This window comes from Capricornis sumatraensis, chromosome X, assembly GCF_032405125.1.
Source record: "Capricornis sumatraensis isolate serow.1 chromosome X, serow.2, whole genome shotgun sequence".
In the NCBI taxonomy this organism is placed as follows: domain Eukaryota; kingdom Metazoa; phylum Chordata; class Mammalia; order Artiodactyla; family Bovidae; genus Capricornis; species Capricornis sumatraensis.
In genome coordinates, this window is record NC_091092.1 from 130,888,797 (window position 1) to 130,906,552 (window position 17,756).

The window sequence follows — 17,756 nt, forward strand, 5'->3', positions numbered from 1 at the left end:
TACAAAATTTGCATTTTCATAATAGAAAACTGAGATAAGATAATGAAAAATAAAATTAGATGTTTTCTAAAAATTAAAGGACTGATTTGCTAAAATCCAAAAGTGAAAAATGGAGAAGGAGAAAGATAGCAGCTGGCCCAGATTGTGCACTTTTTAAGCACAAGTCACTAGGACACGATGGGCATCTTTTTCATTTATCCCTCTCGATACCCCTGGGATCCAGCCGCATTCTGCACAAGAGAACAGCATCACACCACAGTGAAGTCACCTGTTAGAAAGTGACTGAGCTGATTTAAGAGCCTGAACTCTTGACCACCTTATTTTGCCAAATGGATAGACCTTAATCAAAGAGGGGAAGGAAACCCCTGAACAGCTCCCAGAACTGAGCCTCCTCATGCCCAGAGCCCCGAAACAGGCTTCCTCAGGTTTCATGGGGAGCATCTTATGGAGGAGAACTGGAGGTTCAAGGAGTGAAGACTCCATCCCTGGCTTCTGAAACCCGATTGAAACCAGGTGGTTGGCTTGAGAGGGACACTGAATCAACCTTGGATTGAGCAGCTGGGCCAGTAGGTCCAGGTAGGGAATGTGAATGAGTCACACGGCCAAGTGTAGGAAATGCCATGGCTTAAGCTCAACAATCAGTGGCTGTTACAGTGGGCCTCAGAGTTGGAAAGGTCATAGGGAGTGGTCAGGCCTGGGACAAGATGACAAGCACTTGACCCATCAAAAGAGTAACTGCTACAGCTGATAGTCACATGAAGAGCTGTGGATTCACTGTTGCCAGCCTTCTAAATTTTTAAGAGAATCTGGAAATCCAGAGTTTCTGAGAAATCTTCCTGATTTTTAAATGTTGGCAACTTATTTAAAAAATAAAAACACTATGGGCAGCCTCTTGGGGGTCTCTGAATTAGACAAACAGTGGCAAATTCTTGCATAGACATAGAAAGCTCTAGCTCCTATAATGTCGAATTAGTACAGGACCAGGTTCTGGGAAGTCTTAAAAATGAGTCAAGTTAAGATATCACTACAGCAGTTGAGAGATGTTTGTGCAAAAGCATGACAAGTCTACCGAGAGAGAGGTAATGAAGCTCATCAGGTAGTGATTTTAGCTTTTGCGCATTATGGGTGCAAAGCAAGGAGATCAAACCAGTCAATCCTAAAAGAAATCAACCCTGAATATTCATTGAAAGGACTGATGCTGAAGCTGAAGTTCCGATACTCTGGCCACCTGATGCAAAGAGCTGATTCATTGGAAAAGACCCAGATGCTGGGAAAGATTGAAGGCAGGAGGAGAAGGGGATGACAGAGAGTGAGATGGTTGGATGGCACCACCAACTCAGTGGACATGAGTTTGAGCAAACTCCGGGAGATGGTGAAGAACAGGGAAGCCTGGCGTGCTGCAGTCCATGGGGTTGCAAAGTGTCAGACATGACTGAGCAACTGAACAACAACAACACGCTAGGGGGGATTTCTTTCAGCCCTCTGAAAATAGGGAATGTGCAGGCCAGGTGAAAGGTAAGGATCAGGAGGTATAGAAGAGGAGCGTACGACTGACAGACTGACAGCTTCCCGGGGTAGTGAAGGTGGGAGAGGAAGGGAGGGTGGATGCAGATCAGGTAGGCGGGGCGAGGGGAGTCCAGAGAGGAGCGGAGATCACAGATGGGGGATGGGGCCATTACTCGGGTCCCCACTGAGGACAGATCTGCTGTTCATTAAAATGACAGAAACGGAAGCTGGGTTGCAAAGGGTCGGAATGAGGGGTTTGGATAAAGGATGTCTCAGAAGAAGTGGGAATGGTGGAGGCAAGAATGAGGATGTATACCTTTTACTTTAAAATTTTTAATTGTAGTACAATACACATAACAGAAAACTTGCTGTGTTAACTGTTTCTATGTGTACAATCCAGTATAGTCACACTGGTGTGCAACCCATCTGCAGAACTTTTTCAACTTGCAAAACTGAAACGTTTTACCCATTAAACAACTCCTGATTCCTCTTGCCCCCAACCCCTGCAACCACCATTCTGCTTTCTCTCTCTGACAATTTTATGACTCTGTGTGCCTTGTAGACGTGGAGTCATCTAGCATTTGCTTTTTGTAGCTGACTTATTTCACTTAGCTTTAAGTCCTCAGGGTTCATCCATGTGGTAGCGTGTCAAGATTTCCTTCCTTTTTAAGGTTGCATAATATTCCATTCTATGTATATACCATTTTTGTTTATCCATTCGTCTGTCCATGGACATTTGGATTGTTCCCGCCTTTCAGCTTGTATAGCTTTTGGGAGGGGGAAGTTTTTGCTCTGAAAAGGAAAGAGAAAGGTTCAGGTTCAGATGCTAGGATTACTAACAGGAGGGTGGGGATTGGCAGGACTGTTAGTGGTTAAATATATTTTATATACAAGCCAGAATCTACGCAGTAGTGAATTAGAGAAGGAGATGATGTCATTTGGCAGTTTTTGTTTCTGATGATGCTGTTATATGCATTGTTGGGGGTCTTGCTGCCTACATTGAGAGTATTTTGTAGGTCCTAAGACTTTATCAGGTTTCTTTCTCTAAAATTTTGCTGCTACTTGCTTCTTCTTTTTTTTTTTTATTGGAGTATAGTTGCTTTACAATGTTATATTAGTTTCTGCTGTACAGCAAAGTGAATCAGCTATATGTATACATATATCCCCTCTTATTTGGATTTCCTTCCCCTTTTAGGTCACCACAGAACACTGAGTAGAGTTCCCTGTGCTATACAGTAGGTTCTCATTAGTTATTTTATACACAGTAGTGAATATATGTTAATCCCAATCTCCCAATTCATCCCACCTTCCCTTCCCCCCTTGGTATCCATATGTTTGTTCTCTACATCTGTGTCTCTATTTCTGCTTTGCAAATAAATTAATCTATACCATTTTTCTAGATTCCTGAGAGCCACCAAATCGGAATCTTAGTTTTTGATTTTAAGGTGTTTTCACCTGGTAACATTCTGAGCTGATTTTCAACACACTGTTTCTTTTTTTATAGATATGACAATGGATTAATTTCATCAATTCATTCTTAATAGATTTGTCAGTGATTAAGATTTCGAGTGCACAAAACAACATTTCCAAAGTTCTGAAAACATTCTATCAGGTACCATATACACCCTCCCATATATATGTTTCATTCATTAAACAAATATGTATCGAGTGCCTGCCTATGTGCTAGACACTAGTCTCAAGAATTGAGGGGATGGGTCCCTATATCGTCTGTTATCTTGTAGAACTTAGGTTCTGGCTTCTATTCTTTCTGTTTAGATTTCATAGTCTAGAGATAACGATAGCAATCACATGGTTTACTTACTGTTTTAGGTGCATCACATGTTTCGATTTATTCATTCCTCACAACAACGCCATGAAGTAAAGATTATCATTACCCCTATTTTATAGATGAGGAAGCTGAGGCAGAGAGGTGAAGTAATTTGCCCAAGGCATACTTCCATTACATGGTATCATGGACTTTAAAGCCAGGCAGTCTGGCTCCAGAGTCACTGTACCTCCCCTCTTCCTATCACCTCTGTGATTTCATAGCAAACAAAAGTTTGCCTTAAGCCAGGCAGCAGGCTCAAGCCACACAGGTTCAAAAGTTTGCACCATATCCCGCTAGTCGCAGTGACTCAAGGATAACTCAGTGTAATTCCTTATCTTTGGAGGGTTTTCCATTTTCTTCACCACCTGTTAGTATTGGCTAACTCTGTTTCTGGATTTGCTTAGTCATCTGTTCTAATGAAGGAAGCAGAGAAGACATTTTGAACTAGAAGGAGAAGATCAAAGACAAAATCAGAGGTCAGAGGAGAATCAGAATCCTCCCAAAGTTAGGTTCAGATCTTTCAGCTGCTTTTTCTTGTAACTTCATGATATATGTCTCCATTTTTTCCAACTGGGCATTATGGTGCTACTGTCTTCCAATTTTTCTTTCATTTTTATGAACCAATAGTTTGAGTACAAAGGCTCTGTCTCAAATGACCCCTTGGCAAAGGCATGTTGGAGTTTTCCCAAAGGAGTTCTTTCCTCCTACTGTTGCCCATTTTTCTTCTAAAGCACATACCTTCAGTACTCACTGTCATTAAATCATCACCAGGGAGCTCAGTCTATATGCACAGAATTGCAAGTGGAAGTTCAGGAATGATAATTGATCATACCAAGTCATAGAGAATACAGCCAGTTTGCGTTTTCTTTAACCAGGTCAAAAGCTCAAATGGGATGTGAGGCATTGGGTCTTTCTTGGTTGAAACATCCTGTTCCGTGGCCTGATGACATCTTGGAGAGTCTGGTAATCGCCTGCCTGTGGAGTGGAGACCTGCTCCTGATTCTGCTGGGGTTAGGCCATGCGTTTCAGCACCGTCATGGGGTCTTCCTGTTCCCTGGCTGTGAGCCTGGGTTCTGCATGCTGAGGGCTAGTGCTGCTACAGTGGCTCCGGTGCTGTGACCCCCTTGGCCATCCTGCTTCTCCATGTGCCCACTGGGGCCTGTTCTTGAGAGAGAGATGTCTGGTGACAGACCCTGCTCCTGGCTACTTTACACTGGGTCACTGGGCATCCCATTGACCCCTGTGTCCATCCCAGACAGGTATTCGCGGGTTGCTGCCTTGGGCTGTGGCTGCCACTGCAACATAGGCCTGTCTAGGCAGCCCCTTGTGTGATTCTCCACTACACAGCCCTGGGTGAGAACTGTGCGTGGCCCTATGCCCTCATCCGTGCCGGCAGCCCTCTGGCCCTGAGGTGGCACTGCTTCCCGATTATCCCCTGCTAGGAACACAGTAGGTCACATCTTCGTGGTTACCTCTGTGTCCTCATTTCCGTTTTCTGGGGTAGATTCGTAGAGATCAAATTTTAGTCAAAGAGTAGGCATATTTTTAAAGTGGGATATAAGCCAGTGTGGCCAGCACCATGTGAAAGCAGAGGTGGCTGGCATAGTGGAGAAAGCGTTGGGCCGGGAGTAAGGAGGTCTGGGCTCCGGACAGGACTGTGTAGCCAGCGAGCCTGGGCTTTGCACAAGTCCTTTGGTTTCTTTTCCCTTCCCTTGGTTTCATTTTCTTCTTTTATAAAAGGAGCCCTGTTAGGAATCTGCTCAGACACTATGGTGCAGATGTTACTGGGGCTTTCAGCCCTGCAGGCAGGCGTGTGAAAGGAGAGTCTTTGCTGCAGTCCATAGCAGGCTTCCCTTTGCACACTGGTAATGCTTGAGAATTGCTTCAGAGTTTCAAAGAAGCTATCACTGTCCTATAAGAAAAGAAAATCGAGATTACTATCTAAAGTCTAGTTCATTTTTAGGCCTTTGATAGACAGACAGAGATCAAAGAGATTTCTCCCACACAGATGCCATGGATGCGGTTCCAAAAGTGATTACCCCAGTATTAATTTCACTTTCATATCTTTACAGGGAAACTTTATGGTGATGTACCTTTCATAGAAGAAAGACACAGACATCGGTATGAGGTACATCTTTCACACTAAATCACTGTGGAGTAAGGGGTCGTCCCTGGTTGCTCAGTGGTAAAGAATCCACCTGCAATGCAGGAGACGTGGGTTCAGTCCCTGGGTCAGGAAGATCCCATGGAGAAGGGAATGACAACTCACTCCAGTATTCTTGCCTGGAGAATCCCATGACAGAGGAGTCTGGCAGGTCACAGAGAGTCAAACATGACTGAAGTGACTGAGCTTGCACACATGTATGCATATGGGGTTAAGACTGAGAAGAACAGGTGGGACCCTACTTTGATTTTAGATGAGGAAACACTTTCTGTGAAGGAGAGGCTGAAAAGTTTGGGAAAGGGCCACTGATGACATGAATGAGGGAAGGAGCTGTGAACCAGGTCATCAAGTTGTCATCTATAACCAGTGTTTTGGTAGAAAACTTGTTCCAAGCTTCTCTTTAGAGTGCTTATGTAACTATATATAAAAAAAGATTTTGGTTTAGTCACATGAGAAATAAGATAGTTTCAATCCTCAAGTAGATTTGTCATTTGGAGAGAGATAGTTTATTACACGTCATTCAAGGGAAGAAGCAAGTAGGGGGATGTTTATAAAAAGCTAGTCTCAAGGTTTCAAGAAAGTCTAGTTACCATCCATCATCATGATCCCCTTCACCCATTTTGCCTACCCTCCAAGCCTCTTCCCAGCTGGCCACCACTAATCTGTTCTCTGTGAGTTGTTTTTGTTTTATTTTGTTTGTTCGTTGCTTTTGTTTTCTTTTAGATCCAACATGCGAATGAAATCATATTTGTCTTTCTTTGATTTATTTCACTTAGCATAATAGCCTCAAGGTCCATCCATATTGTTTTGCAAAAAGCATGTTTTTATTCTCTTTTGTGGCTGGGCAGTATTCTATTTTATATATATATATATATATATATATATATATATATATATATATATATATATATATATATATATATATATATATTCATTCTCACATCTTCTTTATCCTTCAGTGGACACTTATGTTGTCTCCATGTCTTGGCTATTGTAAATAATACTCCAGTGAACATAGTGTGCATATATCTTTTTGAATTTGTGTTTTCATGTTCTTTGAATAAGTACCCAGAAGTGGAATAGCTAAGTCATATGGTAGTTTTAGTCTTAGTTTTTTGAAACGTGTCCATCCTGTTTTCCATAGTGACTGGACCAATTTACAGTCCCACCGCCATTGTGGGACTTTTCTTTACATCCTTTCTTACATTTGTTATTCCCTTTTTGATGATAACCTTTCTAGCAGGTGTGAGGTGATAACTCATTGTGGTTCTGATTTGCATTTACCTGATAATTAGTGATGTTAAACATCTTTTCATGTACTTTTTGGCCACCAGTATGTCTTCTTTGGAAAAATGTCTATTCAGATCCTCTGCCCATTTAAAAATTTTTCTTTTTTCGTGTTGAAGGGTATGAGTTCTTTATATATTTTGAATATTAACCCTTTATCAGAGGTGTAATTTGCAAATACCTTCTTCCATTTAGTAGGTTGCCTGTTTTGTTTTGTTTGTTAGTTTGTCTTTTGGCCTCGCCATGGGCTTGAGGGATCTTAGTTCCCTAACCACGAACTGAACCCAGGCACCCTGCAGTAGAAGTTCGTAGTTGTAACCACTGAACTGCCAGGAAATTCCCTGCCTCCTTGTTTTGATGATGGTTTTCTTCACATGTAGAAACTTTCTAGTTTGATGTAATCTTAGAGTCCTACTTTTTGAAACTTATCTTTGGGCAACAGAAGATGGGCCTCCCAGATTTAAGGGCTGTGATTAAACTACTTCTCAGGTTCATTATGAGTTTAAAAATAGGCTTTGAGGTTTGACTATAAATAGAAATTAACTACTAGTTAGAGCATCACCAAAATGGAAAATCATTTTCATAAGCTGATATGTCTGCATTGCTCTGCTGTCCAAAGACAGTTAATTTCTTGTTTTTCCAGGTGAATCCTAGCCTGATCAGCCAACTTGAGCAGAAAGACTTAAGTTTTGTAGGTCAGGATGTTGATGGAGAGAGGATGGAAATCATTGAACTGGCAAGTAAGTGGTGTTCTTCATTTTTGAAAATTTTTGTTGTGAGCTAATGTCTGTTTGTCAACTGTAAGCATACAAAGATATAACTTGAGACCCGTTATGTTTGTTCTTTTCTCCTCTCTCTTTTGAAATAAATATGCGATTAAATAGAAATAATATACACTAAATATAAAGTGTATGAAAAAACAGATCGCTTATAATACTAATTATTTTGGGCTCTGTTTATGTGAACTGCCATAAAATGATGTAGTGTTCAGAGCCTACCAGTCCTTTCAGTAGTGTGCTTCCTTAGCATCCTTGCCGCCTTCCTGGGGTGTCTCTTGTTCCTAGCCTCTGGGTTCAACGGTCTGGAAAAGGCAGGCAGCCCACTGTTGAGGAGCACTCTGCTCTCTCCCACCTCTGAGGAAGAATGGCCTGATGTTCTCCTCACTACTGGTAACTGACTGTGCAGTACATGTGACAATAATCTGTTGGATAAACTGCCCTCATTTATCGAATGCTTACTGTGTACAGGATGCTCTAAAAATGGTAGCATCATTTTCTAGAGCCTACCTTTCCAATCTGTATACTTGGGCTCCAGATAACCTGGACTGCTTACTCTTCTAACTTTTCTACTTCTTTTTCCATCTTAACCCTTGTCACTGTTCTTCGACTTCAGATTCCTTTTCTCTGTCCCTTTCGTTTTCTGTCTCTAAACTGTTCAGGTACTTCAGAGTTCCAAGCAGGGAGGACACTTGAAGTTGGGAAAGGCTTCTTTGACCACAGTGGCATGTTACCTGGACCCAGAAAGAAGGCAAGCAGTGGACATTGAGCATGCACTCACTGGATGCTTCTCACCAGACCCCTTGCTAGGGACTCCGTGTGCCTATGTAACTTACAAGGCAGGTGATGTTATTCCTACTTTAGAGAGGAGACTGGAGTTCAGAGGTTAAGAAACCTGCCAGGGCCATCCAGCTAGTCACTGGAGGGGCTGGATCTAAAGCAGGCCATAGCCGCCTTCTGCCCCCACTTTTGTGGGACTCTATTGTTCTTCTTGTTTTCAGTGAACATTACACCTAAGATTATCGATCCATGCCTGAAGTTTTAAATTAGAATATGAGGATATATTTTCTGTAGTCCTTTTGATAGAAATGTCCATCATTTACAATTTTTATAGTATGGATCACTGTTTGGTGTTGAAGTCTCTTAAGTCTGGTATGTGAGAGGGCAAAGAAGTTTCTTAAGCAAATTGTTGTTTATTTACTTTGTTCAAGTACATTATTCTCTTTAATTCTCCTGGCTCTCATTATTATCAGCAAACACTTAGAAGCTTCTTTCATTGTAAGGATTTCATTTCCTATTGACACTTTCAAATTTCATGTGGGTTGGAAAGGGAATGAGACCCGCTACAAAACCTTGAAATTTTAAAAAAGCTGACTGCAAGGGAGTTCATTTTATTAAGGAAAACTTCCCAGAAGACTTTGATCTTAGCTACTCTTACCATATCCCTGAATCTCTATATTCCTGAAGGAGTTCTAAAAGGAACAACAAAGCTTGTGATTAGTATAATGTCAGAATATGTTTCAAAGCAATTAAGAGTATTATTTAAAAGACAGTTTGACTGGTAGAATGTTATTAAAATAAAAACTTTTCGGTCTCTTTCCTCATTTTGGTATAGGGGATTTTTTGAATAAAGTGATTCAGAGTGATGGTCCATTCATTCAAATATTCTTTCCCTGGCTATGACATGATCCATTGCTCAGCTTCTGTCTGTAGTGGTACAAAAACACAATTATTGTCAGCTTCTTTCAGAGACATCCCTAGATGCTGTGCTGCAGGATTCATCACATCTTTAATTTAAAAGCTGCATTGGTTTCTTTTCTAAGGACAGATGGTTTCTCTTCTTTTCTTGAGGGGACACTTTCCTGAGAGGAGATGGCGTTCCTCTCACCAAGCTTTCACACTTGCTGCTGCTGCTGCTGCTAAGTCACTTCAGTCGTGTGCGGACCCCATAGAAGGTAGCCCACCAGGCTCCCCTGTCCCTGGGATTCTCCAGGCAAGAACACTGGAGTGGGTTGCCATTTCCTTCTCCAACTATGAAAGTGAAAAGTGAAAGTGAAGTCGCTCAGTCATGTCTGACCCTTAGCACCCCATGGACTGCAGTCCACCAGGCTCCTCCATCTATAGGATTTTCCAGGCAAGAGTGTCCCTCTAATTCAAGGAGGCTTCTTCCTAGATATGCTATAGTGGGTTTCTACACTGGAATTTTCTGAATTCAGAGCTGTTCAGTAGAACCTGCTGCAATGATGGAGTATTCTGCCTTGTTCAGTATGGTAGCCACTAGCTGTTTGGGGCTATTTAGCTCTTAAAATGTGCTCAGTTAATTTGAATGAATTTAAATGGTCACCTGTGGCCAATGGCTACCATTTTGTATAGCAAAGCTTAATTTTTTTTTGGGGGGGTGGATTTCCAACTTTTGTTTAGTTAATAAGAAATAAAAATGAAAACGGGCTTCCTGGGTGTGTCTCAGTGAGTGAGGAATCCCCCTGCCAATGCAGGAGAAACAGGAGATGCAGTTTCGATTCCTGGGTCAGGAAGATCTCCTGGAGAAGGAAATGGTAACCTGCTCCAGTATTCTTGCTTGGAAAATTTCATGGACAGAGGATCCTGGCAGGCTACAATCCACGGGGTCACAGAGTTGGACGCAACTTAGCGACTGAGCAGAGCACAGCAAAAATGAAAACAAACACAAAAACTACTATCTGATTCTGCCACTATGTTATAAAGAAGACTCAAAATAAGAGAAGGATCATCATCTGAAAACTGAAAGATCAATCCTTGCAGAAGAGAACAAATGGTGACCTTGCATCAAGGCTTTTGAAGCGAGTAGTGAGTGCCCCAGGACACACCTGGCCCACAGGTGCAAAGGGAAGCATCAGCTAATAGTCAGATGATGAAAGCTAAAACCTCAGCTAGCTGACCAGAACAAAGCATCTCCAGGCTTTTGCATCTATACCTGGACATTTACCCTACTTCTGAAGGCCTTTCCTATTCTAAAGCTTTATAACCATTAGATGAGAACAGTCTGCTAGACTATTATCTATTTCATTACAATAAGGACTAAGCTTTAAATGATAACCTTAGGAGAGTGGATATTGCCATTCAACCAGGATTTCCTCACTACTGAGCAGTAGTTTGGGGTCTTCACTGGTAAGTGATGGGGATTTGTGATTTTGAATTCCACACTAGACTTTCAGATCATTTGATAGAGCATCCCATTGAAAGACTTAAAATTATATTTATTTCTTCTTATAAGAGTTATATTTTATCATCTTCATTATATATATATATATATATATATATATATATATATATATGGCCATTAAAATGATTTTTCAAGTAAGGACTACATATCAACCATGCTTTTACTATGGGAATTATGGGAATAGAGAGTTGCCCAATCTCTAATTAGGAGTTGCTTCCTAATCTGGGAATAAACATAGTTTTTGAGAATTTTGAGTGGGGAGAGGAATTTGTAATCCTAGAAAATTTTTACCCAGATTTGAAAATGTTGCCCATTAATTTTTACCATTCACAAACAGGGGATTCCAGATACCTGAGAAAAACTATTTTTCTGTTCCTATTACATCTAGGAGAACTTAAGTTGCTTATATAGGGGTTTCTTACAACTCTCAGCTTTATTTGCCCTCAGTCGTGACCAACTCTTTGTGACCCCATGAACTATACAGTCCGTGGAATTCTCCAGGCCAGAATACTGAAGTGGGTAGCTTTCCCTTCTCCAGGGGATCTTCCCAACCCAGGGATTCAACCCAGGTCTCCTGAATTTCAGGCGGATTCTTTATCAGCTGAGCCACAAGGGAAGCCCAAGAAAACTGGAGTGGGTAGCGTATCCCTTCTCCAGCCAATCTTCCCGACCCAGGAATCAAACCTGGGTCTCCTTCATTGAAGGTGATTCTTTACCAACTGAGCTATCAGGGAAGCACAATGTAAGAGATTCACTGTAAAGGTTCACATGATACAAAGAATTATAATGAAGAAAATAAAAATATATTGAACTTTTGCCACCTTGAGCCATAACCACTATTAACATATTGAAAAGCCATCCTTTTTTTCACTTGGAGACTCTTCATCACAGGAGATAAGTTGTTGTTGTTCAGTCGCTAAGTCATGTCCGACTCTTTGTGACCCCATGGACTGCAGCATGCCAGACTCCTCTGTCCTCCACTATCTCCTGGAGTTTGCTCAAATTCATGTCCATTGAATCAATGATGCTATCTAACCATCTCATCCTCTGCCTCTGTCTTCTACTTTTGCCTTCAGTCTTTCCCAGCATCAAGGTCTTTTCCAGTGAGTCAGCTCTTCGCATCAGGTGGCCAAAGTATTGAAGCTTCAGCTTCAGCATCACTTCTTCCAATGAATATTCAAGGTTGAGTTCCTTTAAGATTAACTGGTTTGATCTTGCAGTGCAAGAGATTCTGAAGAATCTTCTCCAGCACCACAATTCGAAAGCATCAATTCTTCGGTGCTCAGCCTTCTTTATGGTCCATCTCTCACATCTGTACATGACCACTGGAAAAACCATAGCTTTGACTATACAGACCTTTGTCAGCAAAGTGATATCTCTGCTTTTTAATGCGCTGTCTAGGTTTGTTATAGCTTTCCTTCCAAAGAGCAAGCATCTTTTAATTTCATGGCTGCAGTCACTGTCCATAGTGATTTTAGAACCCAAGAAAATACAATCTGTCACTGCTTCTACTTTTCTCCCTTCCATTTGCCATGAAGTGATAGGATCGAATGCCATGATCATATTTTTTTGAATGTTGAATTTCAAGCCAGCTTTTCACTCTCTTCTTTGACCTTCATCAAGAGGCTCGTTAGTTCCTCTTTGCTTTCTGCCATAAGGGTGGTATCATCTGCATATTTGAGGTTATTGATATTTCTCTCCTGGCAATCTTGATTCCAGCTTGTGCTTCGTCCAGCCTGGCATTTCGCATGATGTACTCTGCATGTAAGTTAAATAAGCAGGGTGACAATTAACAGCTTTGACATGCTCCTTTCCCAATTTTGAACCAGTCCATTGTTCTATGTCCAGTTCTAACTGTTGCTTCTTGACCTGTGTATAGGTTTCTCAGGAGGCAGGTCAGGTGGTCTGGTATTCCCATCTCTTTAAGAATTTTCCACAGTTTGTTGTGATCCACACAGTCAAAGACTTTAGTGTAGTCAATGAAGCAGAAGTAGATGTTTTTCTGGAATTCTCTTGCTTTTTCTATGATCTGATGAATGTTGACAATTTGATCTCTGATTCCTCTGCCTTTTCTAAACCCAGCTTGTACATCTGGAAGTTCTCAGTTCATGTACTGCTGAAGCCTAACTTGAAAGATTTTGAGCATAACTTTACTAGCATGTGAAATGAGCACAATTGTACTGTAGTTTAAACATTCTTTGGCTTTACCTTTCTTTGGAATTGGAAAGGAAACTGACCGTTTCCAGTCTGGTGGCCACTGCTGAGTTTTCCAAATTTGCTGGCATATTGAGTGCAGCACTTAAAAAGCATCATCTTTTAGAATTTGAAATAGCTCAGCTGGAATTCCATCATCTCCACTAGCTTTGTTCATAGTGATGCTTCCTAAGGCCCACTTGACTTCGGACTCTAGGGTGTCTGGCTCTAGGTGAATGATCACACCATCGTGGTTATCTGAGTCATTAACATCTTTTTTGTACAGTTATTCTGTGTATTCTTGCCACTTCTTTTTTATAAATTTATTTATTTTTTAATTGAAGGTTAAATGCTTTACAGAATTTTGTTGTTTTCTGTCAAACATCAACATGAATCAGCCATAGATGTCCCTTCCCTCCTGAACCTCCCTCCCTTCTCTCTCCCCATCCCATCCCTCTAGGTTGATACAGAACCCCTGTTTGAGTTCCCTGAGACATGCAGTAAATTCCCATTGGCTATCTATTTTACATATGGTAATGTAAGTTTCCATGTTACTCTTTCCATACATTTCACCCTCTCCTCCCCTCTCCCTGTGTCCATAAGTCTGTTCTCTATGTCTGTCTCTCCATTCAGTTCAGTTCAGTCACTCAGTCGTGTCTGACTCTTTGCAACCCCATGAACTGCAGCACGCCAGGCCTCCCTGTCCATCACCAACTCCCGGAGTCCACCCAAACCCATGTCCATCGAGTCAATGATGCCATCCAGCCATCTCATCCTCTGTTGTCCCCTTCTCCTCCTGCCCTCAATCTTTCCAGCATCAGGGTCTTTTCAAATGAGTCAGCTCTTCGCATCAGGTGGCCAAAGTATTGGAGTTTCAGCTTCAACATCAGTCCTTCCAGTGAATATTCAGGACTGATTTCTTTTAGGATGGACTGGTTGGATCTCCTTGCAGTCCAAGGGACTCTCAAGAGTCTTCTCCAACACCACAGTTCAAAAGCATCAATTCTTTGGTGCTCAGCTTTCTTTATAGTCTAACTCTCACATCCATGCATGTCATCTGAATTAAATTTGCCTATTCCCATCCATTTTAGTTCATGGATTCCTAAGATGTCGATATTCACTCTTGCCATCTCCTACTTGACCGTGTCCAATTTACCTTGATTCGTGGACCTAACATTCCAGGTTCCTATGTAATATTGTTCTTTACAGCATCATAGTTTACTTTCACCACCAGATACATCCACAACTGAGGACTGTTTCTGCTTTGGCACAACCACTTCATTCTTTCTGGAGCTACTAGTAATTGCCCTCCACTCTTCCTCAGTAGCATACTGGACATCTTCTGGCCTGGGCTGGGTGCCATCTTGAGGTGTCATATCTTTTTACTTTTTCATACTATTCATGGGCTTCTTGTGGCAAGAATACTGGAGTGGTTTGCCATTTCCTTCTCTAGTGGACCACATTTTGTCAGAACTCTTGACTATGACCTGTTGTCTTAGGTGGCCCTACAGGGCATGGCTCATAGCTTCATTGAGTTAGGCAAGCTCCTTTGCCACGACAAGGCTGTGATTCATGAAGGGGAAGATAAATTGACATAGCTGAAATATGAGTGCCTGATCAGCTTCATGGTGCTGTCTGTGATTAATATCCAGCCCAGAGCTGTGACTAGAAAAGCAGTTATACCTGCTTCTTTCCCAGGGGACCCATCCCTTGGGAAGGGAGAACTTGTAGGAAATGGCCTGAAGCCATCTGAAAGTGACACAGTTAGCCTGACGTATGAGGATATCAGGCTGTTGAGAGAGGGGACCTTTCCCCCTCTACCCTCTTGAGTTCTTGTGACTGGACTAATAATAAAATTGATGCAAGACAGATAAACAGGAGAAAAAGAAAAAAATATACAAATGGAGGTCTCTTAGAAATGGAACCTAAAAAGTGGAGAAAGTAGGTAGGTTTTGTATTTTTTAGACACAGAAACAATAAATATATGAGGAATTAACAGGACAAAGAAACTTGGGCTTTGAGTGCTTAATTAGTGAAGAATCTAAATGAAATTTGAGCTTGGGTAGTAAGTTAAAGAAGTCACAAAATGTGTTTATATAGGCTTCTCTGCCCAGATTCTGTGTCTCTAGTGATAAGGATGTCCTTGCACCTCCATATGCTGAGAGTATACCTTTCACGTGAGAGGTTTATTTCCTGCTTTCAGGGAGACTGGGTGGAGTGTGTGTCAAAGTGTCCCTCAATCTTAAGTAATTTTAATTCAAAATAATCAGTAAGTCATTAAGACATACTTTGGGGTAGCCTGCCCTGGACTCCACCCATGGAAACAGAACCATTGCAAGTCTTGGAAGGGCCTAGATAGCAGATCATCTTCCCATTCAAAAACTTTTGCTTAACTTTGCTCAATCTAATACCTTCCACAAATAAAGTGCTGAACCTCTTGTTAGTGAGATGTGTTTTACAATTTGAAATTCTACTACCAACTTGGATCATGAAAATATCTGGCTATGATATAGGTAACAAGTTAAATCTTATCATTTAATGAGTTTTCTTATTTAAGGATAAGATTTTAAGGCTGTTCTCAGATTTATCAGCTTCAGTTGCATTCTAATTATTCTCATTTCAGATCACCCCTATTTTGTTGGTGTCCAGTTCCATCCCGAGTTTTCTTCTAGGCCAATGAAGCCTTCCCCTCCATACCTGGGGCTGTTACTTGCGGCAACTGGGAATCTGAATGCCTACCTCCTACAGGGATGCAAGCTGTCTTCAAGGTAACCAGCTTACTGTGTCCTTAGCAGTGACTCAAGATACAATTATCAACATTGTAGGCATCTCATAAAATTTAATATCATTGTAGGATTTATTTTTTAAAGTGGAGAGTCATTTTTTCCCCTCTTAATAAGCATACATTTTTCTCTGAATGAAAGTGATTTAATCACATCTGCAAGAGTAATATGTCAGTTTTCCAAATCATGCTGATGCTGAGTAGTATTTTACAGATATTTGTCATTTTGGTAGGTGAAAAAAGGGATTTTCTTTTGTTGGCTTTCTGAGTAATACATGTACATGAATGTTTTATATGTTTATTGGCTTTTTTGTTTTATTAATACCCTGTTCATATCCTTTGCCCTAATTTTCCTTTTGCTATTATCCTTTTTCTTGATGATTAGTAAGCTCTTTATATATAAAGGACATTAATCCTTTGTTTAATTACACATACTTTTTCAGAGTGGTTTTGTTTTTAAGTTGTTAATTGTTTTCATTAGTTTTTGTTAGGTTTATCTTAGTTTTTATTTTCACTAAAGAACTTTAAATAAAGACTTTATGTAGTCCTTATTTATGTTTTGTTTTTTTTTAACGTGGTCAGATCTTTTACTTTGGTGGATTATGTCTTTAGTATCATGCCTAAACTCTTTCCCTGTCAAAAGATTATTATATAATTACCCATTTGTTTTCCACTAGCACTTTTATAGTTTCAGAGGAAAAAATTTTAAAGTCTAGTTGATTTACAGTGTTGTGCTGATTTCTGCTGTACAGCTAAGTGACTCAGTTATACATATATATATATATATATATATTCTTTTAAAAATATTCTTTTCCATTATGGCTTGTCCCAGGAAATTGGATATAGTTCCCTGTGCTATACATTAGGCCCTTGTTGTTTATCTACTCTAAATGTAATAGTTTGTGTCTACTAATCCCAAACTCCCAGTCTATCCCTCTCCCTTTCCTCCTCACCCTTGGCAACCATAAGTCCATTCTCTGTGTCTATGAGTCTGTTTCTGTTTTGGAGATAGGGTCGTTTGTGGCATATTTTAGATTGTACGTATAAGTGATATCATATTGTATTTGTGCTTCTCTTTCTGACTTACTTCACTTAGTATGATAATCTCTAGGTCTGCTGCAATCTCCATGTTGCTGCAAATGGCATTATTTCATTCTTTTTTATGACTGAGTAGTATTCCATTGTATGTAAGTACCACATCTTCTTTATCCATTCATCTGTTGATGGACATTTAGGTTGTATCCATATCTTGGCTATTGGGAACAATGCTGCTGTGAACATTGGTGTGCAGGTATCTTTTTGAATTATAGTTTTGCCCAGGTATATATGCCCAGGAGTGGGATTGCTGGATCATATGGAAGTTCTATTCTTAGTTTTCTAAGGAACCTCCATACTGTTATCCATAGTGACTGTACCAATTTACATTTCCGCCAACAGTGTAGGAGGGTTCCCTTTCCCCCACACCCTCTCTAGCATTTGTTGTTTGTAGACTTTTTAATGATGGCCACTCTGACTGGTGTGAGGCGATAACTCATTGTAGTTTTGACTTGCATTTCTCTAATAATCAGTGATGTTGAACATCATTTCATGTACCTGTTGACCATCTGTAGGTCTTATTTGGAGAAATGTCTATTAAGGTCTTTTGCCCATTTTTCAGTTGGTTTTTGTTGTTGCATGAGCTGTTTGTATATTTTGGAGAGTAAGCCCTTGTCTTTCACATCATTTGCAAATATTTTCTCCCATTCTGTAGCTTGTCTTTTCTTTCTTTTTTTAAAAAATAATTTCCTTTGCTGTGCAAAAGCTTGTAAGTTTGATTAGGTCCCATTTATTTATTTTTGTTTTTATTTCTGTTGCCTTGGGAGACTGCTACAGTTTCAGTTTTATAGTTTCAATGTATAATATATATGGACTTTATTTTTGGTGTGGTATATGAGGTAGGGATCTCCGTCCCCTTGACACCACTCCACCCTCACCAATTAAGTAATTTAGATTTGTTTCATGGATTTCTGTTTTGTTCC

General features: G+C 40.6%; 1 protein-coding gene across 1 annotated transcript in view; it reads left to right on the forward strand.

Annotated features, from left to right (window-relative positions):
• Window positions 1–17,756, forward strand: part of CTPS2 (CTP synthase 2) — a 103,907-nt gene that overhangs the window by 72,486 nt on the left and 13,665 nt on the right. Inside the window, exons 14-16 of the mRNA XM_068962428.1 lie at window positions 5,407–5,462; window positions 7,429–7,525; window positions 15,580–15,724. Of these exons, the coding sequence (XP_068818529.1) occupies window positions 5,407–5,462; window positions 7,429–7,525; window positions 15,580–15,724 (298 nt within the window). The remainder of the gene's footprint in view (window positions 1–5,406; window positions 5,463–7,428; window positions 7,526–15,579; window positions 15,725–17,756) is intronic.